General features: G+C 50.7%; 1 protein-coding gene across 21 annotated transcripts in view; it reads left to right on the forward strand.

The window, feature by feature from the left end:
• AFDN (afadin, adherens junction formation factor) overlaps window positions 1-24,689 on the forward strand; it is a 113,367-nt gene that overhangs the window by 38,422 nt on the left and 50,256 nt on the right. For all 21 annotated transcript variants that reach the window (XM_055433273.2, XM_055433279.2, XM_088840900.1 and 18 more), the window contains exons 5-10: window positions 1,021-1,181; window positions 7,108-7,265; window positions 12,622-12,733; window positions 14,125-14,292; window positions 21,257-21,351; window positions 22,059-22,321. In XM_055433273.2, the coding sequence (XP_055289248.2) occupies window positions 1,021-1,181; window positions 7,108-7,265; window positions 12,622-12,733; window positions 14,125-14,292; window positions 21,257-21,351; window positions 22,059-22,321 (957 nt within the window). The remainder of the gene's footprint in view (window positions 1-1,020; window positions 1,182-7,107; window positions 7,266-12,621; window positions 12,734-14,124; window positions 14,293-21,256; window positions 21,352-22,058; window positions 22,322-24,689) is intronic.

The raw sequence follows: 24,689 nt of genomic DNA on the forward strand, positions 1-24,689 counted from the left end.
GTTGCAGTGACCTCTTCAAGTCTTTTCCCATATTTTGATTGATTCTAGTGTTCCCTGTGTCTTGAGGATGTTAACCATTTGTCAGTGAAGGATGTTTACTTTAGAGCGGAGTTGGAGCCCACTGTATATTGCATCAGAGTGGATTTAGATCTTAATCTGTTAGAGATGCCTGTGTGATGAGCATGAACTCTTGAGGATAGTATATTACATAGCAAGGCTCTTCTCAGTGTATTTATGCCAGAGGAAGAACCTGTACACATAGGTTGCTCACATATGAAAAATATCAAGGAAGAGGAGAGTTTAAGACTTAGGCTATAGTCATTCTGTTAATTTAGTGTGCAGGATGATCAATTACTTGTGTTAAGAAAGTAAGCTGCTTAAAATGAGTTAAGTTCAACCTGATTGATTCAGAGCTTAACTGATTTAATGAAATTTTTTATGATTTTTATGACATCTTTAGAGTATATTTATCAAAATTTAGTCAAGTATATTAGTCTTACGTAAATATTTAGTTTTCAACTCATCATTCTATACACTTGACTCATTGTTGGAACTTTGGGAGCTATTTCCTTTTTCAGTCTTTCAGTTGTTAAAGAATCATGCCATTGAGTTCTTCAAGACTTACTGGTTCGCAAAGAGTTGGACATGATTGAGCGACTGAGCATGCATACATAATTTGAAGACGGATTTTTGCTAAAGTATATTCAGTTGTCTTGTGGTTGCAATGTTGTATCATTTATTTAATCTCTTTGAGATAGAGAAATCTTGTAGAAATAACTGATATGTATTTTTAGTTTTATTAATGAATACTCAAGTTCTGTAAACTCAACTATAAACTCTTGATTAGGAGTTTCTGCCTAGTTCAGCGGTTTAGTTTGTGCCGAGAGAAACTTTATCTGTCGTCACGACAGCAGGGCAGGGCAGACGCGCTCAGGGCGGCAGGCGACCCCCGTGAGCCCGGTGGGCGGCGCGCCCGCCTCTGCCTAACGCCTGGTGTGTTTGTTACCCCTCTCCCCACAGTGAGAATTCTCGCCTGGCCGCCGAGGTCTACAAAGACATGCCTGAGACCAGCTTTACGCGAACCATCTCCAACCCCGAGGTGGTCATGAAGCGGCGGCGGCAGCAGAAGCTGGAGAGGAGGATGCAGGAGTTCCGCAGCTCGGACGGGCGACCTGACTCGGGTACGGGCGGCGCTGCGTCCGCTGCTGCGCTTGACGCGAGTGCCGCCGCCTGACGCGCGCCACGCCCGCTTATCCCTGACGCGCGCCCTGACGCGCCTGCGCACTGCCGCCAAGTGACGCGCGTGACGCACCCGCTTGTCCCTGACGCGCGCGCCGCTATGTGGCGCACTGACGCACCCGCTTATCCCTGACGCAAGTGCTGCCGCCGCGTGATATGCCTGCGCACCGCTGCTGAGTGACGCGTGACGTGCGCTGCGCTCGCTTATCCCTGACGTGTGCCCTGCCGCCGTGTGATGCGCGCCGCCGAGTGACGCGCGCCGTGACGCACCTGCGCACCGCTGCCGAGTGACGTCTGACGCGCGCCGCGCCCGCTTATCTGTGACGCGTGCCGCCGCCGCGTGACGCGCCTGCGCACTGCTGCTGAGTGACGCACGTGACGCACCCGCTTATCCCTGACGCGAGTGCTGCTGCCGCGTGACATGCCTGCGCACCGCTGCTGAGTGACGCGTGACGTGTGCCGCGCCCGCTTATCCCTGACGCGCGCGCGCTGCGCCTGCTTATCCCTGACACACGCCCTGCCGCTATGTGACGCACGTGACGCACCCGCTTATCCCTGACGCGTGCCCTGCCGCCGTGTGATGCGCGCCACTGAGTGACGCGCGCTGTGACGCACCTGCGCACCGCTGCCGAGTGACGTGTGACGCGCGCCGCGCCCGCTTATCTGTGACGCGTGCCGCCGCCGCGTGACGCGCCTGCGCACTGCTGCTGAGTGACGCGCGTGTCGCGCCCGCTTATCCCTGACGCGAGTGCTGCGGTCGAGTGACGCGCGCTGCCGCGTGACGCGCCTGCGCACCGCTGCCGAGTGACGTGTGACGCGCGCCATGCCACTTATCCCTGATGCGAGCGCCGCCGAGGCGTGACGCACTCGCTTATCCTTGACGCGAGCGCTGCCGTCGAGTGACATGCCTGATGTGTGCGAGTAAGTGTGGTAAAGTCACAAGTTAGTTACTGAGCAGTTTCACTTGTTAGGAAATAATAGATAATCGTCTGTTTCAGAAAGCCTCGGTTTTACAAGGCCGTGTCAGTGACGCGGCGTTTCCTGAAACGCCCGCCCTGGTAGGTCGTCACCGCTGCTTCTCCTACAGGGTCCCGTTGAGGTGCTTCAGAGTCGGGCGTTATCGGCCTCTCCTGTGAAATGCGGGCCCTTACGAACTGAGTCTTCATTATGTGTTTCATGGGAATTGTAGTGGTGACTCAAAAAACTAGTGCGCTGAGAGACTTATTATTCTATAAGTAATTTAATAGATGGTTTCTGAGACCTATGCTGTCTTGTTCCAGCAGGGATTTGAAATGACTTAAAAGTACATGCATTGAAAAAGAAGGAGGAAGAAGAGAGGAACTACAAAGATGAGGAAGAAAAAATGTAAAAGTTTTAGGGAAAACGTCGAAAAAGTACAAGCTAGGGGCTTATCAGTAGAAAGCTTCCAGTCTAGCCCAGGCCTTAAATCCGGGCGGTTGCTCTGAGAGCAGAGTAGAGGGTCCAGTGAGGGGCTGCCGTTGGAAGTGGGTGCCTGCCTCAGACGCGAGTGCAGCCCGGGAAGGGTGGACTCTGAGTGGTCCTGGACGGCGGCTGGAAGGAGAGGAAGGAGGGGTAGAGGGAAGGAAGGGAGCCAGCTCCTGGCCGAGTGTTTTGAGTAGGGGAGCCCTTCAGGATGACACCCTTTTTTCAGCTGGATGGCTGTGGGTCTGCGGGGTGAAGGGACGTCTGGAGGGGAAGCCCCGATTCACTTGCGTGGCTTGCGAGGAGCTGCCAGCTTGGTGACTGAGAACCAGTCAGTGGTGTCACTGGGCATGGCAGAGACTTGGTGCGGGTAATACGGACCTGGAACGAAGGTTGTTGTTGAGAAGTAGACAGAGGGTACAGGACAAACCTCTGGAGGATGAGGAGGAGAAACAGCAAACATCCAGGAGAGGAGGGCTTGTCTGCTCAAGGGATGGTTGTGGTCCAAGGACCCTATGAAAACTTCCAGGAAACCCTGGGAAACCAGAGATTGTTGGCAGAACAGCTGTTTGTGTTAATACTAACACAGTCAAATAGAGTAAGTTTAAGTGTTCTGTCGGTTTGTTTCTAATAACTAACTTAGAGAAATGTATCCCTATAATCTCCGAGTCTGCTGGGTTGGTGTGGCGTTGTCACAGCGGTAAGGTCCCCGAGGGTAATGCAGAATCTGTCGTTCTGCCGTCCCCTCAGCTTCAGGGTGGTCCCCCAGGTTCTCATGAGGGGCTCACACACACTGTCCAACTCCCTTCATAGCGGGTCAGAAGTCATCACTTGCAGCAGGCTCTGGCTTGCACCTTGGAGAGTATTTTTAGCATTCAGGTGTATTTGCTCTCTGATGCCTCCCAAGTGTGGGTGATTTCAGAATGCCTGTGAGGTCAGCCCTTCCACTTCAGCTTCCTGTGAACAGCCTTGGGAGCTGTGTGTGCTGCCCTGGATCCTTCTGCTCTGTGGGCCACGCTTTGTACATTTTCCCAATAGGGGAGTGATCCTCCCTTAGCTTTAGAACTGAAACGTGTGTTTACATAGACGGGTTATAGTTGCCATCAGGAGTTTTGAAATGTTAGCTTCTCTCCTGTCTCTCTCTCCCCAGGGATTAGGGAGATGTGTGTCTTGGTTGTGCTGATTCTGTGGCATTATGCTTTTACAGTGAAAACTTCTTAAGTCAGACTGTATCCGTTTGTCTGTCTGTTGGCCTGTCCCTGGATGAGTTGGGTGTTCGGCTCCCTGGTGCTGTTGTGTTGCCATCAGGCCCCCCACCCCGTGCCTGTTCAGATCCGCTTCTTAAGGTCAGGGGCTCTCGCACAGGCAGCTGCGTGTGGGTGCGTGTGAGTGAGTGAGTCAGCGTCTCGTATGTGTGAGTCAGTGTTTCGTACGTGTGAGCATCTTGTACGTGTGAGTCAGTGTTTCGTACGTGTGAGCATCTCGTACGTGTGAGTCAGCATCTTGTACGTGTGAGTCAGCGTCTCGTACATGTGAGCGTCTTGTACGTGTGAGCATCTCGTACGTGAGTCAGCGTCTTGTACGTGTGAGTCAGCGTCTCGTACATGTGAGCATCTTGTACGTGTGAGTTAGCGTCTCTTATGTGTGAGTCAGCGTCTTGTATGTGTGAGTCAGCGTCTTGTACGTGTGAGCATCTCGTGTGTGTGAGTCAGCGTCTTGTACGTGTGAGTCAGCGTCTTGTACATGTGAGCATCTCGTACGTGTGAGTCAGCGTCTTGTACGTGTGAGTCAGCGTCTCGTACATGTGAGCATCTTGTACGTGTGAGTTAGTGTCTCTTATGTGTGAGTCAGCGTCTTGTATGTGTGAGTCAGCGTCTTGTACGTGTGAGCATCTCGTGTGTGTGAGTCAGCGTCTTGTACGTGTGAGTCAGCGTCTTGTACATGTGAGCATCTCGTACGTGTGAGCATCTCGTACGTGTGAGTCAGCGTCTTGTAAGTGTGAGTCAGCGTCTTGTACGTGTGAGCATCTTGTACGTGTGAGTTAGCATCTCTTATGTGTGAGTCAGCGTCTTGTACGTGTGAGTCAGCGTCTTGTACGTGTGAGTCAGCGTCTTGTACGTGTGAGTCAGCGTCTTGTACGTGTGAGCATCTTGTACGTGTGAGTTAGCATCTCTTATGTGTGAGTCAGCGTCTTGTACGTGTGAGTCAGCGTCTTGTACGTGTGAGCATCTCGTACGTGTGAGTCAGCGTCTTGTACGTGTGAGTCAGCGTCTTGTACGTGTGAGCATCTTGTACGTGTGAGTTAGCATCTCTTATGTGTGAGTCAGCGTCTTGTACGTGTGAGTCAGCGTCTTGTACGTGTGAGCATCTTGTACGTGTGAGTCAGCGTCTTGTACGTGTGAGTCAGCGTCTTGTACGTGTGAGCATCTTGTACGTGTGAGTCAGCGTCTTGTACGTGTGAGTCAGCGTCTTGTATGTGTGAGCATCTCGTACGTGTGAGTCAGCGTCTCGTACATGTGAGCATCTCGTGTGTGTGAGTCAGCGTCTTGTACGTGTGAGCATCTCGTACGTGTGAGTCAGCGTCTCGTACATGTGAGCATCTCGTGTGTGTGAGTTAGCGTCTCGTACGTGTCCTTTACCATTACTGCTGCCCCCACTCCCACTTTCTTGTCGCTTGTTTGCATGAATTGTCTTTTTCTGTCCCCGCACTTTCAGTCGGTTTGTGTCTTCAGCTCTGAAGGAAGTTTCTTATAAGCAGCATGTCGATGGTTCTTATGTTTTATCTAATCAGCCGTCTTGTGTGTTTTGATTGTAACGTTTAGTCTATTGACATTTGAAGTAGTTACTAATAGGTATGTACTTATTGCCATATTATTACTTGTTTTCTGCCGGTGTACGTAGTGTTTTCTCTGTTCATTTCTCTGTTCCTTCCCTTGTATTTTGTTCATTTTCTTTAGTGGTATTCTTGTGTTTCCTTCTTTGTCGTTTTTGTGTTTGTTGTAGGTTTTTGTGGATATTATGGGTCCAATGTATAGTTGGTCTGTATCTACTTGTGTTAAATTAGCAGTCGTTTTGGAGAAGGCGATGGCACCCCACTCCAGTACTCTTGCCTGGAAAATCCCATGGACGGAGGAGCCTGGTAGGCTGCAGTCCATGGGGTCACTAGGAGTCGGACACAACTGAGCGACTTTCACTTTTCACTTTCATGCATTGGAGAAGGAAATGGCAACCCACTCCAGTGTTCTTGCCTGGAGAATCCCAGGGACGGGGGAGCCTGATGGGTTGCCGTCTATGAGGTCACACAGAGTCAGACACGACTGAAGCCACTTAGCAGCAGCAGCAGCAGCAGTCGTTTAAGTTCAGACACATCCTAAAAGATCTACATTTTTTACTTCCCCTTCTTGTTAGTTTTCTCCCCTTAATTTCTGCCCTTTACAAGCTGTTGAAAGCCTGTGACAGTGACCAGTCCGTGCTATGTCCTTACTGTCGAGCCAGGGGGGCTTGGTCCCTATGAGTCTGTAGATAACTTGCCTCCTGGCCTATGTCAGCAGGTCTGCATTCTAATGCTCGCCTGCACTTGCTGATTATCTCAGGAGACCAGCATTGTTTTATTGTTGTCAGGTTGTCGTGCTGCACTGTGTGCCAGACTTGTGTGCAAAGGGTATAAGAAGCATTGAGCAGCCAGAATAACTGCATTAGAATTCGCAGGCGTGGGAGTTGCAGAAGTTTAGAGTTTGCGTCAAGGTGCACAGGTCTGTCTTCTCACTCCTTAAAGGTGGGGCAAAGAAGTCAGAGGAAACGTGCCCCTCACCTCCGGGTCCCATGTGGCATGGGAACCCGTGCCGTGCCTGACTTGCACACCTGCCCCAAGAGTCTTTCATCTAGACTTAAAATCGTAGGGCTTAAAAATCTTGTAAGTAGAATGCAAGTTATGACACCAAAAGCGCAATAATACAACCTGTCAGAGTCCATTAAAGAGAAACATACAAGAAGAAAACCTCGGGGTATCCAAATCGCTCTGCTCCAGATCACTGTTTTTCCTCCCAAATGAGTTCACAGGTAGAAGGGACAAGTTTCAGAGTGTTGGTCAGGAAGTCAAGGAACGGGGGAAGGCCGGTGTCTAGCTTGGTGCAGGTGAGGAAGTGGGAAAGCAGGTGGAGAAAGGGCAGCACACAGGACGCTCCGGGGTGTCCTTTCCATCCTTTACCGAGAGCAGATGTGAAAGCAGCCCAGGCTCGAGGAGAGGACACACGCGGCCTTTCCACACAGAACTGCTTCTTATTCACTCTGGCTAAGGGTCACTGGACCAGCGTGGCCCTGCCGTGTGTGTCGTTTCACAGGAAGCGGGGCTGGAATTTGTGTACAGCTCTCTGTTGTTGGAGTAAAATAAAAGTTGTGCTTAAAGATGTCAAACTTTTTTTTCAGGTGGAACATTGAGAATTTACGCAGATAGTTTAAAACCAAATATTCCCTACAAGACGATCCTGCTGTCCACTACAGACCCTGCGGACTTCGCTGTGGCCGAAGCCTTGGAGAAGTACGGCCTGGAGAAGGAGAACCCCAGGGACTACTGCATTGCCCGTGTGAGTGCTCCCAGGTCATGCGGGCCCAGATGTGGCGCTCCCGTGGACAGATGTGCTTTAGATGGGAGTTGAACATGGGCTGACTTTCTCCCTGCTGTATTGTTAGAATCTGGTAAACTGAGACTGTGGGCATATGTATAAAAGGCAACATTCTCTCTCCATTACAAAAGTAGTTTGTGTTTCTGTTTGTTATAAACTAAGTATAAAAAGACAAATTGAAGAAGATAAAAATTCTCTGTAGTTCTAGTACCAAAGAATAAGCGCTATTTACGTTTTCATACGTGCCCTTCCAATTTTTGTTTAGCGTATATACTAATTCATAGGTAACAATTTTATTTTAGTAAAATCTGCTTTAGTGATTGTTTTCTTATTGTAACAACCTGACATTTAAATCAATCTTGGTTTGCTGTCTGTCACTAACCAGCGTTTGGTTGGTGGGCTTGGGCGCCGTCCATACTCTCTCGGAGATGAAGGTTGTGTCTTTGACCCTAGTTCTCAAAGAATAGTGAAAGTTCATGCCTCAGCATCGGTTTGGTCACACTAAGTAAAATCAAGCAGATTTTTCTCCTGTAAGACAAACTTTCCGGTAAATCCTTCACCTTTAAGTCAGTCCCAAGTAGGTATTAGATTCTCTGTAACCATTATTTCTGTCAGAATCTCATTGAAAGTAGATTTTCAAAGGTATCCTCCTTCCTTTCATCTCAGCGATTGGTTGTTAATCAAAGCGTGGTAGTCTGAGTTCCTCTTCCCGCAGGATTGTTTAGGAATAATTAAAGCGCAGTGTGTTACGTGCATTAACGTTTACAGCACCGTCAGTTTGGCAGGTCAGCGCGGTGACACCGCAGAAGCTTCCCTGCGCCTCTTCCCACTGTGTGTTTCATTGTGTGCGTGTGTCATGGTTTGTTCATCCATCACCTGTTGATGGAATTTGCGTTGTTTCCAGTTTTCATTTCTTAACTCCTACAGTAAAACTGCTTCTGAGCATACGTTGCAGGTCTTCTCGTAGAAGTACTTCTCTTCTTGAGTAAAGACTCAGGAGAGGGCTCAGTCCCACAGGAGGCAGATGTGTGCTTGTCCAGCGTGGCTGTACCACTTGTACCTCCCCACACACACTTACACCTCCCCACAGGTAGACGAGATCCCGTTGACGCGTCCAGCGTGTCTGAACCACATACAACTCCACACACACACAGACGAGAGGTCCCGTTGCTCTCTGCACCCATCTGTCGTTCCGTCGATCGTCTTACCTGTCAGTCATTCTGATGCGTGTCGTTGTATCTCACTGTGGAAAATCTTACATTTCCCTGACGATCTGTATACAGGTTAAGTCCTGCGTGTGATACACAGGCTGTGAATGTTTTTCCCCAGTCTGTGGCTTGGCTTGCCTTTTCATTTTTAAAGTGGTATCTTTCAGTGATTAAAATATTTAAAGTCTAACTTGCTAATTCTGTTTTAGCATTCTATACTTTTTTATTCTATATGAAAATTTGCTTCCTCCAAAGTTGTGAACACTTTTACCGGTGTTTTATTTTAGGAGTGCCATAGCTTGAGGTCTCAGGTTGGGGCTGGTGATGTCTGTGTCTGGTATGGGGTCAGAGGCGCCCCTGTGCAGACACCCAGGGGGCCCAGTGCTGTCTGTCACGCAGACTTTCCTTTTTCCCTCTGTGCTGTGGCACCTTTGTGGACAGCCAGTTGGCCATGTGTATATTTGGTTCCAATTCTGCAATCTGGTGAAATCTGGTGTTTCATTTACACATCTTGTATCTTTTTGCCAGTATCAAGCTATATTGATTGCTGTAGATTATGGTAAGTCTTTTAAAATCATATAAAGTCCCTATTGCACTTTTTCCTTTTGGTTTAATAAATTGCTTTGGTTATTCTGCCTTATTTGCATTTACACATAAGGTTTGTACTCAGCTTATCCGTTCTTGCATGAACCCTGCTGGAGTCGTGGGCAGGTTTGCACTGACTGTGGGTGACTGGGAGCCCTGGCGGTGTTCAGTCTTCCCCGCTGTGAGCCGAGTGCTGGCTGCTCAGCGCTCAGCGGTGCTGCTAATGTTGCTGCAGAGGGGCTTAACCAAGAGGCCTTGCTTGAGTTTTATGGCTTTTTTCTTTCTGTTGTAAAGCTGAGAATTTGTCTTCTGTTGGAAAAACCGTTTGCTAGATCTACAATTTTTTGAATAAAGCCCAATTTTCAGCTGAACATAGATGAGAAGACAGGTGTTTGTACCCCACTGAGGTGACAGTAAAGGGATAAACCACCCTGTGCGCACGCACAGGGACAGACGGCGCGAGAGAAGAGGCGGCAGGAACTGACCACAGCTCCCATCCGAGGCCCGCCCGGGCCTGGCCTGGCGCTCCCGGGGCACTGCGGCCGTAGACATGAATGCAAGAGCCGAAGGAGGCGTGTCTAACTTGCTGGGCCGGAAGCCACCTGCGGAGGGGCCTGCGTCCCAGCCCAGAAGACCCAGGAGTGCGGGGCTCCAGCACTTCCCCAGGCAGCACTGAAAACCATCTGAAGACAGGTTGTCCCAAGAGTTGTTTCAGGGAGTGGCCTCCCCCATTCTGGCTGCCCTGTCACCTTCCCTTCTGAAGGCCGTGGTCACACTGTGGGGTTGGGGGTCCTGGCAAAGCAAGGTCTTCGTCACAAGCAGGAGGGTCGAGGGAGACTGTGCCCCGAGTGCCTACAGCCAGAAGATGAGCAATTCCTTCCAGACGGCGCCGTCTCTCAGGGAAGAGCAGCCTGTACGAACTCTGACCTGTGGACATCCTGGCTTACTTGCAGCCACCCTCACCAGAACCACCTGCTCTCCCTGGGCTCGCCAGCAGTGTGAGAGGACAACCCAGACTCAGCAGGTGCTGGAAACGCCTTTAAAGTGGAGACAGACCAGCCCACACAGAGGAGAGCCTGAGACAAACAGAGAGACAGACCGACCCATGCAGAGGGGAGAGCCTGAGACAGACGGACAGAGAGACGGACCAACCCACGCAGAGGAAAGAGCCTGAGACAGACAGACAGAGAGACAGACCGACCCACGCAGAGGGGAGAGCCTGAGACAAACAGACAAAGCAGATGGAAGTGTTCAAATGCTGTGACTTGAGACAGAAGGGCTAGGCTGGTGCTTGGGGGAATGGACCAGAGTGCTGTGGGAGGAGCCTGCAGAGAAGGGCCAGTGGTGAAGTGTTAGCAGGAGGGGTGAAAGGGGACGTGAGGGACATCTGCAGAGGACAGAAAGACAGGAGATAGGGAAATTTAGGCTCTCCTGACAGAGGATCAGGTACAAAAAGCAATAGGAAGTGGAGAGAGAGAGGTTGTCAAAGAAATAACACTAGTGTGTCTCTCAGACCTGAAGGATTTGGGTTTTTTGTGTCCGTTTTCCTCATACTTCCAGTTAATAACTGCTGTGGAAAGTGTCTGAGGATAAAAACAGTAAAGCAGCGGTGTGAGTAGAGTCTGCACTGCTGAACAGAGGCCTGACCCTTTTCCACCTGGGCCTCTTAAGCTTTGACCCCGAAGGCTGGAGCTCGGCCGCCACCGCCTGAGTCTGGGTGCTGAGGCCTAGGTGTCTGCCAGGGGAACGTCTGTACTGTGTGTCAGTCTGTTCAGTGAGTCTCAGTCCACGCAGCGACATTTGAGAGACTGTGGTACTTCATAATGTGATTTTCCTTTCCTTAACTTCCGCCTGATTTTATTGATGAAAATGAGAAAATGAAAGAGCACCTTAGTCAGAGTCACAAAGTTATAAAATACTTTCTTTGGGCTTTTTCTGACAGTCTCTTTGAAATCATTTGATGATTCTTTTGAGGGCTGTGTAATTTGGGGTTTTTGTTCTAAATACTATGTTCTTGAGTGTTTTTTTCTTTTCTTCCCTGCTAGTTGAGGCAGAATGAGTTAGGGGTTGATGATCGTTTTTAGCCTTGAGGTAGAAATCCTTTGCTTTCTGCCTGCTCACTGATGATGTGATATGAAGCTCTTTCGTATTCATTCAGTCAGCTGTTCTCTGTCTTCAGTGAGTTACTCAGTGCACGGGGGGGCTCCGCTGCTTTGTTGGGTACCGTGCTAACTGTGTTAGATTCTGTTAGGTCAGAGCTAAGACGACAGGCCAAGAATGAGAAATACAGGCACGTGGTCTGCGCCAAGCGCGGAGGTCGGGGAAGGCTCCCTGGGGGAGTTGTCCCCAAGCCGAGGGTGAGAGGGGGCGCTCGCTGGACCCTGAAGCTGGGAGGGGCCTTGCAGGTGCAGTGCAGCGTGGGGTCTTGTGGCCTGGCAGAGGATCTGGAGAAGTTCAGAGGGACTTGTTCTCTGAGGCCATGTGGCGGAGTGTGAGACCGAAGAGACAAGTGCGAGTCAGACCCTGGAGCCGCATGCGTTCCAAGCCCAGGACGCCACGTTTACTGCGAGGCACGATGAGGAAATACTGGTTATTTTAGCGTAAGGGTGTGTCGTGTTAATAATAAACATCTTCTTAGGGTCATTTGCAGCAGTGTGGAGGGAAGCTTCACGGTCTGTAGACGTCCAGGCCACTCGGTGTGTGGGCGTATAACGTCATTGGGCGTACTGTCTGTTACAACATGATTGAATTAACTCGAGGTTGAAAGTAGCCTCCAGGTGCCAGTGACTGGCTTTGCGTGTTGGTTGGTGTTGAGAGATGGGCTGGGACTCAGCAGGGCATCGGAGACCGGGCCCTGGTCACTGGCTCTTTTCTCTCTCTTATGGGGGGTTTTCTCCAATGATTAAGAAAAATGCTTGCCATTAAAACAGAATAAAAAGTAATACAGTGCTACAGATGTGTGAGTGTCGTTTGCGCAGTATCTTAAAGCCCTTGTTCAATGAATGGCCGTGTACTGCATCTAAACTATCTGATTATAATTTAATCATAAAATGAGTTTTGTACAAGAAAAGGAAAGCTGGTCTCTTCTGCTGCTGCTCTGTGATGGTTTTCCTGCAGAGGATGTGTTAGATGAAGCTGCCTTCTTAACACCAGTGTGATAGTCGAAGGTAGGCTGTGGACCGGCGGGTCTGCGCTGATGCAGTCATCTCGCTTTTAAGAACCTCCTCACAGGTTGAGCATCGCAGGCAGTCCTGCCGACACAGCGTGGCAGGGAGCAGACCCGACTGGCGTTCGGGGTGGGACCGAGGGGCAGGCCACTAACAGCAGTCTGGTCAGCTGGCTGAGGTTTTTATTGGAAACTTTTCCCTCAGTTTTGTCCATGTTTTTCAGGATTGTTTATAGTGTTTGAGCAATTCAGTTCTGCCATGATTTTTTTTTTATTTCCTCAAAAACAAAAAATTCCTTTAAACGCCCGCCGATTCACTCTTTGGGTGTAGTCACAGTTAATTGTTATTCCCTCTCAGGTCATGCTTCCTCCTGGAGCCCAGCATTCTGATGAAAAAGGTGCTAAAGAAGTTATCCTTGATGATGATGAGTGTCCGTTACAGATCTTCAGGGAATGGCCGAGTGACAGAGGTAAAGAGAGATTGTATTTGTTAAGGAATTAGCTGTGGGATACGTGATAGGTTAGGGTCTAACCTTCCGGAAGAGGCAGAAGGTGTGCATGGCAGTGTCTCTTGAGGACTGTGTGCCGGGCCGTCTTCTGCCTCCTTACTGGACTTGCTGGGGGCTCCTGGCAGGTCCCCTCTTCCTGAGGCTGCTCTGTGCCAGGTGGGCCTGGCAGGAGGCCTGGCACAGACCGTCACGCAGCAGCAGGGCCACTGTGTCCTTCAGAAGCCAGACCAGGGCACCTCGTCAGGTTGTGAGGGTTGTCACCTGTTGGCACCCGGTTCCTTTGCCGCTGACCAGATGGACTGGTGACGTTCGGACAGGCTTGTCGTAATAGGGAAGATAACCTTCAACCCTGAATACTGTCTAATCCTTTAGTCATTTTGTATAAGGAATCCAGACTTTCCACCGCTCAGACAATTTCTCCTGATTATTTCAGAGCGGTGAGGGCATAAAGGTGCATTTTTGGTGAGAGAACAGTTTTCTTGCTTTCAGAAATGCTTCTTAAGCTAACTATTGCTCAGTGGAGGGCCTTGGCGTTGATGAAGATGTGAGCCAGTCAGCCCTGACATATTTGAATGTAGATTGGTACTTTCAAATGTACACTTGCTTCATACTTTTTCTTGACAGTATGAAGTTAAACTTTATTAAAGTCAGTTCAGTTCAGTCGCTCAGTCGTGTCCGACTCTCCGCGACCCCATGAATCACAGCACACCAGGCCTCCCTGTCCATCACCAACTCCCGGAGTACACTCAAACTCAAGTTGCTCTTAATTGTGAGTTAATTCAATTGAATTAAGAATATATGTGTATATGTATTAATGTGCGCCTATGTTACTACATGTGTGTATGGACATATTGATCATAGGGTCGTTTGCCAGTAGAAGCATTTATTCTGAACTATGTTGTTTTTCAAGTGTATAGCATTTTTGCATAATTGTTAATTTAAAATGCTTTGGGGAAATTGCTTATTAGAGTTTTCAAGAACACAAAGTTAAATTGCATGAGCTTTTCTTAATTATGCCTTGGGCAGTGGTGTGCGATGCTAAGTCGCTTCAGTTGTGTCCAACTCTGCGCCGCTATGGACTGTAGTCCCCCAGGCTCCTCTGTCCATAGGATTCTCCAGGCAAGAATACTGCAGTGGGTTGCTGTTTCCTCCTCCAGGAGATCTTCCCAGCCCAGGGATCATACCAGGTCTCCTGCATCTCCTGTATTGGCAGATGGATTCTTTACCACTGGAATCACCTTGGGAGATGTTAAATTGCATTTTCTCGATGAATCTTGGGCAGTTGATGGTCGATCAGCTGTCCATCAACATTCACTTGAGCCGGTTGATAATTTACAGTGTTTCTGTTCTAGGGATTTTAGTCTTTCAGTTGAAGAGGAGGCCGCCAGACCACATCCCAAAGAAAAGTAAGAAGCACACGGACGGGAAGCCCCTGCAGGGGAAGGAGAGAGCCGACGGGTCGGCCTACGGCTCCTCCCTGCCCCCCGAGAAGCTGCCCTACCTTGTGGAGCTGAGCCCGGGTGAGCAGGGCCACGCTGGGCGTGCTGCGCTTTGTGGTGGACGCTACTCAAGTAGCCTGTCTTTTGGTTGACATCCTTTTTTTTTTAGACCATTTATGTATTTTTTTTTAAAGTAGCCATCATAAGACAGTATTTATTAAAAAGCAAACCCTTAAGATCATAGAATTTTTATATTCATGCATAAGAATAAATTTAACATGCACAAAAAGGGATATTGAAAAACAAAATCTTAAATAGTGAATATGGAGAGATTTTCCCTTTAAAAATTTTTTTCCCAAAATAACCTTGTAAAATATTTAAGCTACTAAATATCAGGAAACTGAGACATCCTCTTCCCAGGACAGATTTTCTAGAGGCAGGTGTGTGTGTCACACTGTTGCTCAGTGTATGCACATCCTAAAGAACATCTGTAAACTTATCTGTGTATCTGAGAAGACCACGTGTAAGAGGAAAGGTATGTGCATGGTTTTAAAATGATAACAGACCAAGTTTATATTCGGGTCAGGCTTCTAAACGGTGTGTTTGTTGCGCTTTCGTAAGCTAAAGCTGCTGTTACAAGTTAGCCGTCAGAGAAATACACTGACTTTCTTAAAATGTCTTTTACACACACATTGTTATATAATGTACTTAATCTGCTTGCATACTTGATACGTGTGTGACACGTGTATCATTCAGCTGAACTGCGTCATTTCTGTTTATTTGGTTAAAATGGTGCTGTAAAATGTACCATAAAATGCTATCAAGAGCAAAGTTGACCCTCCCACCCAGAGTTTCTTTTAAATGAAGCTCAGTAAGTAATCCTAGAAAGAGTTAGCTAAAAGCAAACTGTTCTGTAGATAGGCTGTGGATCCTTGGGGAGGAAGTATGTTTTGCGGTTTGATTCCTGAGTATTTATTTTTGCTTACAAAAGTACGGCTCACTGATGACGGGCCGTGGTCCCTGGGGTCCCTGCGGTCCAGGGTGTCCGCTGGGTTGGGTGGTGTTGATCAGGTAAATGGCTGCTGTTTTGACTGACAGTGTAGTTTATAGTCTGTGGCCCTGTGCTTCAGGCAGTAGCTTCTATGTCTGAAGGTTTTTAAGTTAATTAGCTGTTTGTGGGGAACTGTGAGTGTTGCTCTGTTGCTGAGTTCTGTGGCTGAAACGTTCATGGACACTGTGGTTTGGAAACCTGGCATGCCTGGCTTTCGGGTGTGAGGGTCGGTGCTCAGCTGTGTGTGGTGCACGGTTGCTGGGAGACGACCGTTGGTTTTGAAACTTAATCCTCAGGGTCTTTGGGCATTGGGTCTGTCCTTTAAAATTTGGCATTACATGCTGGAAATGAATGATTATTTTCTCCCAAACCAAAATGTTTGAAAATAGTATTAGTCCAGAGAGACTTGATACACAGCAGCTGACATAGAATAGTTTTGAAATGAAGAACAGCAGGTTGGCTTGGGTGGTGGCAGAGACAGGATGGCAAGTGCTTCCCGAGTGCTTCTTCGGTGGCAGAGGCTGTTCTAGGTCTTGGAGGCGGAGCAGCAGCAAGTCAGATTAAACCCCGACCTTGGGACTCAGGTTTCAGCGAGAAGTGCTGTTTTGACTGCTTGTCTTGCACTTACCGTCTCCCAGGCCGTGAGCTGCGTAGCGCGCTTCCGCAGGTGCAGAGGGACGGACGGCAGGTCCTGCGCAGATGTCAGTTGTGCCCTGCTTGCCACCGGACACTGGCAGTGTGCATCACGCACTTGTTAGTGCCCGGCCTCTGCCACCTCCAGTTAGGGGCACGGAGCTCCGCCAGTGCCTGGGCAGCGGGTGTGGAGGGGCCAGAGGTCTCGCTGCCCTCATGTGATTCGCGGTCTCAGTCTGAGCGAGTGGGCATCGTGCGCCCCGGGGGTCTGCCACCCTGCCAGGTGCGGGGCTGCGGGGGAGCCTCTCTGCTCATGGAGGCCGCACTCGGGTCACGGAGGCAGGCCCGGTGCCTGCCACGGGCATCTCTCCCCAGAGCCCCCTGATCTGCCGGCGTGGCTGCCACGCACTGAGCACGCTCTGCACGTGGAGAGATAGGGTGTTTGCCACCTACCGGTGGGTGCTGGAGATTGGGGGTGAGGACTGCATCGCCGCGTGTCAGCCAGCACGTGTCCTTGGTGGGGGCCGGGGGAGCTGAGGCCTGCAGGTGTTGTCCAGGCTTCTGAAATGCGGGTGGACACTTCCACTGTCTTTTGGAGGGTCGGTCGGGGGCAGCGAGCCATGTTACTCTGGGAGGACGCGATCGGCTGCTCCGGGCAGGGTGGGGTCTCCCTATGCTGGGCTGACCGCTGCCCGCCTTGGGTGCTCACCTGTTGTCTCAGCGTCTTCCTGACCGTGGGCCTAGGTCTCTCATACTCGTGCTGTGTGGAGCACGGCTGTCGTGTCCGCGCCCCGGGCTCGGGTGATGTGCTTTTCCCACGACAGTCACCCCTGCAGCTCACCCTCTCCTGTCTCTCCCCACGCCTTCTGCATGGCCTCTGTCCTGCTGCTGCCTTCACCTGGGTGCCGTGCATGTCTCCGACCCCAGGGAGAAGGAACCACTTTGCCTGCTACGGCTATCACACTTCTGAAGGTAATGCTATGCTTCCTACTACTTTCTTAACTAGAGCACTAACCGCCTCACGGGCAGAATGATGTGGACTGACCCATGTGTGATGTGTTCATGTTTCAATTAATATAAATAACATTTCCTAAGAGTTTAATGTCCTTTCATTTTATATGTATCTAGTAATTGTTCCATATCTAGAATTCATTTCAGAGAAGCTTGTTTTGCAGAAATTTCCAGTTCCTTTGTTCAGGATAAGTGAGGATTTGGAGTGAAGAAGGGAGAGAGCGGTTTTCTTGACGTTCGACTCCCTTCTCCCCCAAGACAATCACGAAGAGGGGGCGAGGTGGGGGAGGAGGATTCGGATGGGGAGCAGGCAGCCTGAGACCCAGGCCCAGAGAGACAGAGCCTGGCCTGAGAGGCGGGGCACGGAGCGTGGGGAGGGCTGCGTGTGTGACGCCCCGGGAGGCTGCGGAGGAGGAGCCCGCCAGGCAGCAGGCGCCACTCACACCTGGTGGGCTCCCAGTGCTGTCCGGACCGGATGCAGGGTGTCTTAGGGCCGTCCTTGTTCTCCTGGCTGAAACGTACCTCTTGTCAGCAGAGCTGTGCTTTCTTACTTGGGGTTTGCGTCTCAGATTTTGTGCAGGAGAGTCTGTATTAAATAGTACGTGGAATCATTTCTTTGGTCTGTGTTTACGTTTTAAATGTCATTTTTTTGCATGTCGAATGTAGCAGTCAAACGCGTTGTTATATAGAAAGCTAATAGCATCTTATATTGGTTTGTTGAACTTTGTGCGAACTGATCATACCGGTTTTCATCAGATACTAGCCAAACTTGGAGTTGGGGGTTTTGTTCATTTTTTGAAGAAAAATAGAAACAAGTGGCGCCCATCACCTGTGCGTGTGCTACGCCTCGTCCCTCAGTGGAGTCCCACTCTGCGGGACCCCCTGGACTGCAGCCTCCAGGCTCCTCCGTCCATGGGACTCTCCAGGCAAGAGTACTGGAGGGGGCTGCCGTGCCCTCCTCCAGGGGATCTTCCCAACCCAGAGACCCAGCCCAGTATTTATCACCTGTTTTCATATAATACATAGCTAGCGTCTTAGACACGTTTCAGGTGTTACTTTTTTCCTGAAAAGGACTCTAATGTCTTCCTGTGTTGTTTAATTTCGTGCTGTAAAGTAATGGAACAACAGAGAGAAGTACGTTTCTGTTCTCACCTGCCATGTACCAAAAATACGTGTGATGTAGTCATCAACTTAACTAAAGTGTTTTTAGTTTTTATGCTAGTTCTATTTGAGGAGACTTAGTTTTTTGGATTTTTTTTCCTAATAGAATTAGTAAAAATATTCCCTTGATAGTCATGTTTCAGTAAGATTCACATTTATTGATGGTTTCTTATTCACATTTCTTCTGCTCGCCTGTCGTTCTCTTGGTATGTTGAAGCGCGAGCTCTCTAGGCACATGACCATCATCCGCTTCCTCACTGTGCATCTCCGGCGTCCAGCACGGCGCCTGGGCTGTACTCCCAGTCAGCTCCCCTTAGGTGCGCGAGTCCCTCAGGACTCTGCAGGTCCCTGCAGGACCCCAGCCCCTCTGTCCAGCCGGCCGCCTGGAGGCGGCGGTCAGGGGCAGAGGCAGAGCTGGCTGTGTGGACTGCTGTCAGCTGAGTGCAGGCGCCCTTGGACTCGCGCTCAGGCTGCGTTCAGAGTGGTCTCTGGTGTTTGCTGTCACAGCTGAGGGCGCTGAAGAACCGCAGCAGACCAACGTGCAGGGCGGCGTGCATAGTGGTGGAGGTGTGTGATGGAGTTGGCCAATGAAATCCAGGGTGAATTTCAGAGGAAACACCAGCTAGTCAGGTGCTGGACGTCTGACTGGGTTTTGTGCAGCTCGTTCAGTGGCCCTGAGTGGGTCTCTGACAGGCGTGTGAGCTCCGGAGAAGGAAGAAGCTGGGCATCAGGTTGTTCCATCCGCTGAAGGTAGATGCTGCAGGTTTGCTTCCAGGTGCAGGCAGGGATGTTTCACCTGGACTTTTTGTGCCTTTTGAATTTTGAACCATATGATTGTGTTGCATACCTATTTGATTCGATAAACATGAGTTTGAGCAAACTCCAGGAGATGGTGAAGGACAGGGAAGCCTGGCGTGCCACAGTCCATGGGGTTGCAAAGAGTCAGACGCAACTGAACAACAACACATATTTTTAAGGCAAAAGTGCAAAATTAAAAAAAAAAACTTTGAAAACCTCTGAGAGAAGCACTGGTGTGTGGGGTTGGGCTCCTCAGGAGGACTTACCTCCACCTTTGGGCCACGCCAGAGCTGCTGTAGCTTGAAGGGAGAAGGGTGCTCCTGCCCTCCAGGCAGAAGCAGTGTTTACAGAATCCCTGTTTACAGAAGGGGACCATGGAAGGGTTTGTGTTATGCAGCAGTGGTAGTGTGTCTGGCCCCTGGGATGACTGCTTTTGCCGAGGAGGGGCACAGACCCACGAGGAGAAGCTGGCTACTTGCACACTCCTTGCCTCCCCATGGCCCCTGGGCTCCATTCTGTCTCCGGCAACTGTGGAGTGTTTCGGGTTCTCAGGACACACCTGTAAAGGCGTCTCTCTCTTGTGTTATTCCTGGGGGGCAGTGAGAAAGGAGGGGCTTCTGCTCGCCTGTTGGCAGGTCTCTGCGACTAGGAAGCAGTCAGAACAGAGAGGATGGGCAGGTCTGTAGTGCTTCCTTTCTTGTTATGTGTCTAAATCTGTGGCTGTAAATGTCGATGTAAAAAAGTTTGTGTTATCAGGTTATTAGCTCACAAGATGCCCTTCTGAAGCATTCAGAATTTCAGATGAAAGCAGCTGTGCATTTTTCTATCACCGCTAAACACATTTTCATATTCCCGTTTTTTTTTAACATTGTAGTTGAGACAGTTGTCCTTGGTCACTGCTTTGCTGCTTTTGCTTCTTTGTGACTCATCAGTGTGATTCTGAGTGGCCGTATGGCACTGTTTCATTCTCTTCGTGTTTAGTTAGCAGCTACTCACTGTTAACTGGTCCCGTCTTTACGGGATGCATTCTGTGGACCATGCTCCGTGCTGAGTGCTAGGTGTAGAGACTGTTTTAGATGCCCTTCTGCGGGGGAGCTCAGGGGTGGGGGGTGAGGAAGGGCTGACCCCAGGGCTGCCCGAGGTGTTGAAAGGCAGCAGTAACACGCCCCCGGCAGGTGAGATGGAACTGGCCCATCCAGGAAGGCCCCACACGACGAACGCCCCGTTCTGGGTCAGCACTTGGAGGAGAAACAGTGGCTCAGACGAGGCTTCCGCTGCGGTCGCCTCCGGCCGGGTTGCCCTGTGTGGGGTCTGTTTGAGGCGAAGTCCGTGGGGCCGGCTGGGTCTCCTCTCCTCCGATCTCAGGATCGCTGCGGTAGCTCGCAGACAGGAACCCTGCCATCATCTGCTACTTTGTGCACTCACAGGGTAGCAACCGTCCTGATGGCGTGCATGCCCGTGTTCCCGCTGTTGTGGTCTGTGAGAGTTGGGACCATCCTGTGTGTGACCTGGTGTGCCTGTCCCCGACCCCTCTGTGAGTGGGTCTGAGGTCAGCGAGCCTCCGGTGCGGTGGGGACCCGTGAGGCTGCTGTCCAGCCCAGGGCCGCGTCCTGATGCGGCCGTGTCGGGGCTGAGGCCTGTCCCCGCCTGTGCGCCGGGGCTGGGGTCATAGTGGCCTGCGCCAGCTGGCATGTGGGGGTGAGTGTCCGGGCCTCAGTGGGCAGGGGTCTCAGCGCATGTGGCCCCCCTTCCCCTCCTCCCCGCTCCCCAGGCTACCCCATCAGGTCAGAGAAGTTCATGCACAGCCAGCAGGAACGTCTCCGCGGTTCTGAGAAGTTTAAAATGGCACAGGAGCTCCAGTCTCCGTTTGTGCTCCTCCCCAGCTGCGCTCCATGGAGGTGGATGCCTCACCGCAGTTCCTGCTGGGACTCAGCGCAGTGGTGGCCGGGGGGTGGCGTGGGGCTGCCTCCCCAGGTCTGCCCCTGGATCCGGGAGAAGGCTCGCATTTCCCCGCGGGCGGTGTGCTGGGCTCGCAGGGCAACAGCCAGGCTGGAGGCGCCCCGTCTCCTCCCTGGTCTTCATTCAGGACCGGATGGGTCCAGGACCATGTGGCCGGGAAGCGTCTTTCACGCAGTAAGAAAGCTTGGTAGGAACGTTGGTGTTAGTGCCTTGCAGTGTAATGAGCAGAGAGTTGTAAGTTCATGTCTTCATTTACATTTTGTGTATCCAGTTAAATTGCAGGATGTAAACCTGGGGAGTTCTTTGAAAAGAAACCGTGAGAACTGAGAGTGGTTATGTCTTTTCAAAGATCGCCTGTTTTCTTGTTTTTTCAAGTCACATGGCTAGAGTCTTGTGATTTGACTAGCAGTGAAGCCTGTTCTCCTCCCGCAGACGGTTCTGACTCTAGAGACAAGCCAAAGCTCTACCGCCTTCAGCTCAGCGTCACGGAGGTGGGGACCGAGAAGTTCGACGACAGCTCCATCCAGGTGCGCAGGCGGCAGGCGGTTGGCAGTCCCGGGATGGGCCGTAGCAAGCAGCTTGACTGTCGGCGCATGCTCCCGGCTGCGGCGTGAGCATCAGTCCTTCAGCTGCCCCAGGGCCCTGGCCTGCTCACTTTTCTCCGGGACACGGGGCTGCTTTTATAGGGTGCTTCAGGAGACTACACGAGCAGGCGCGTCCCCGGGGCCCACACGCAGTGGGAGGCAGGTACCGCACCCACTCGGCGCAGCGCTCGGGCTGGACTGGGCCAGGCCCCAGGTGTCTGTGAGTGAGGACGTTCGGCCCTCGCCTCCTGGGGCCAAGCTCGGCAGGCTGCGCGCCCTCTGTGCCCTCATTTCTCAGCTGTGGAGCCGTGGGACCGAGGACCCATGTCCTTCTCCATCCTTCCCAGAGCGTTGCGCTCCAGCAGTGCATCCAGATGGGTCCGTTATCGTCTCATAAGCACACTGGGTGGCCGTCTGCTTGTTGGTGCAGTTACAGCGCACCTTGTGTCAAGCTCCTGTAAGCTAAAAATCAAATAGTTATTTTGACAGGATTTATTACCTTTTTACTATTGAGGGAAGTTCCCTGAAACCACCAAAAATCCGGTTTATTAGGTTATATTTATCATGAAAGGGGGACTCCAGAGTCTTAAAATTCAGTTTTAAATGTTCTGTACTTAATGTAAGTTCCTTAGATTTTCCTTCCTTCCCAGTTGTTTGGTTCAGGCATTCAGCCCCATCACTGTGACCTCACGAACATGGATGGGGTGGTCACGGTCACACCGAGAAGCATGGACGCTGAGACCTACGTGGACGGGCAGCTCATCTCGGAGACCACGATGCTGCAGAGCGGGGTGAAGGTGCAGTTTGGGGCATCCCATGTGTTCAAGTTTGTGGACCCCAGCCAGGACCACACGCTCCCCAAGAGATCCGTGGACGGGGGCCTGACCGTGAAGGGCCCCAGACACAAGTCTGGGTAAGAGCATACGTGCCTGGGAGAGCTCTGGAGGGCGGGATTGTTCCGGGACAGATGCGAATCAGCCATGGACTGTGTGTTTCGTTGTCTTTTAATATCTAAAAATTAAAAATTCACCATCTCTGGTTCAGATTGGGTTTGGGTTGGTTTCAGAGAAGGAGAAAGGAAGGTCTTGACCACCTCTTGGAATTGGAAGTTGTGGCTGGTTTTCTAAATTCTTTTAAAATTTTGTCTTTTAGCTGATACTTTAAAGCCATACTTTGAGTTACAGTGTTCTGAATCTAGACATCTAGGTTTTTGTTGGATTTTGTTGCGACCTGTGTACCTTTTCTGTTCCTGGTGATAAAATGTGGTCTTTTTTTCAAGGAATTTAAAAGTGTTGTGGCTCCACCTAGTGGACGACCTGCAACATGGGCCTGTGGCAGGAAAGGAAACGCTTACTGTCTGCGGGCCTCCCTCTCTGATAGTAACTGTTGTTAGCAAGTGTGCTGGCCCACGGCTTCACTGCCGGTGTTCAGGCTGGTGGGCGTGGGTCTCGGGCCGGCAGGTAGCCTGCCTGGTGGTGTTGCAGGCCCGGGCCGCAGGCGGCGCAGGCGCCCTGGAGCCCCCTGGGCCTTCAGTCTCCCATGTTGTCTCCTGGCAGCTCCTCGCGGGGGCCCCGCCTCTGTCTGCAGCTGGGCGGGCCTCTCGGCTTTGTGCTGCGTCTCTTCCGACGGCGGTGGTTGTAGCGTCACTGTCACAACAGTCTGTGCCCCCGTCACAGTCAGTCTGTCGGTCGTGCTGGGATGTGCGTCTGAGAACCTGGCCTGCTGCTGCTGCTTTGCTGCAGAGCGTCCTGCTTTGCGGGGCTGCGGTGTCTAGTCTAGTCACGTCTCCGGGTGAGCCGAGACTTTGTCGGGGTGGTGCCTCTGTGAAACTCCATCTCTAGTATCTTTCTCCTTCGAAACTAGTGAAAACTGCTTAGTAGTGGATTTTACCAGTACTTATATGCACGTCCATAAATAGACCGGACTTCTCACTTTTATAAAAATTAGTACTGTTCTAACATTGAACTGTTACATAAACTTCTAGGTGAGTAACTTGTGTTTTGTTTTTTACACACATCTACGTGTACTTTTAAAATGAGCTATTCCCATGCTAGTTCAGGTGTGAGGCGCAGTGATTTAGGGTTTGCATGTACATGAAATGGTCACAGGAAATGAGGGTGCTGCCCCTCGCCATCAGTTACAGGAGCTCTTTTCTCGTGGTGAGAACATGCAGGATTGCTCTCTTAATGGCCACTGGACTCTGGCTACTGCGCTTCGCGTTACCCCTCGCTCCACGCACAGACCCCCTGCCTCTGGTAACCACCGTGTGCGTGGATCTGTGACCCTGGTTCCTTTGTTATCACCGTTAATAAGATTTTGAGAATTTGCCTTTAGCGGAAGGATAGTCGCTTTGCAATGCTGTGTTGGTCTCTGCTGCGCATGAGTGTGAATGAGCCGTGGGTGTGCGCGTCCGCTCCGCGGAGCCTCCCCCACACACCGCCTCGCTGTCACAGCGGGCTTGAGCTCCCTGATTGACACGGCGGGGTCCCACCATCTGTGCGTCTCATCTTTGGTAGTGGACGTGTTTCCGTGCTGCTCTCAGCTCGCCCCGCTCTCCCCTCCCCTCCTGCGCCCACAGGTCTGTTCTCTGTCTGCGTCTCCGCTGCTGCCCTGCACGTAGGTTCATCAGCACCGTCTTTCTGGATTCTGTGTATATGTGTTTTAATACACTGTGTTTTGACTTACAACTCCACTCTGAATAGTAGGCTCTAGCTTCATCTACGTCATTAGCACTGACTCAAAATGCACCCCTTTTATGGCTGAGTAATACTCCAGTGTGGATGGGTGCCGCAGCCGCTTTGTTCGTCTGTCTGTGGCAGCTGGGTTGATTCCCTGTCCCAGCTGTTGTAAGCAGTGCATTGATGAGCGTTGGGGCGCATGTGTGTCCCTTTCAGTGTTGATTTCCTCAGGGAATATGCTCAGTAGTGGGATTGTTAGATCATGTGGTAGTTTTATTCCTAGTTTTAAGGAATCTCCATCAGTTTACATTCCCACCAACAGTGCAGAAGGGTTCTTTCCTTCACTCCCTCTCCAGCATTTATTGTTGGTAGATTTTTTGAAGATGGCCTAGATATTCTAACCATGTGAGATGATACCTCTTTGTAGTTTTGATATGCATTTCTCTAATAATGAGTGAGGTTGAGCATCTTTTCATGTGTTTAATAGCCATCTGTGTGTCTTCATTGGAGAAATGTCTGTCCATCCACTTTTTGATTGTTTTTTTTTTTTTTCCTGGTATAGAGCTGCACGAGCCGCTAGTATATTTTGGAGATTAATCCTTG

This window comes from Moschus berezovskii, chromosome 10 (assembly GCF_049115385.1).
Source record: "Moschus berezovskii isolate FMDL1 chromosome 10, NW_MosBer_1.0, whole genome shotgun sequence".
Classification (NCBI taxonomy): domain Eukaryota; kingdom Metazoa; phylum Chordata; class Mammalia; order Artiodactyla; family Moschidae; genus Moschus; species Moschus berezovskii.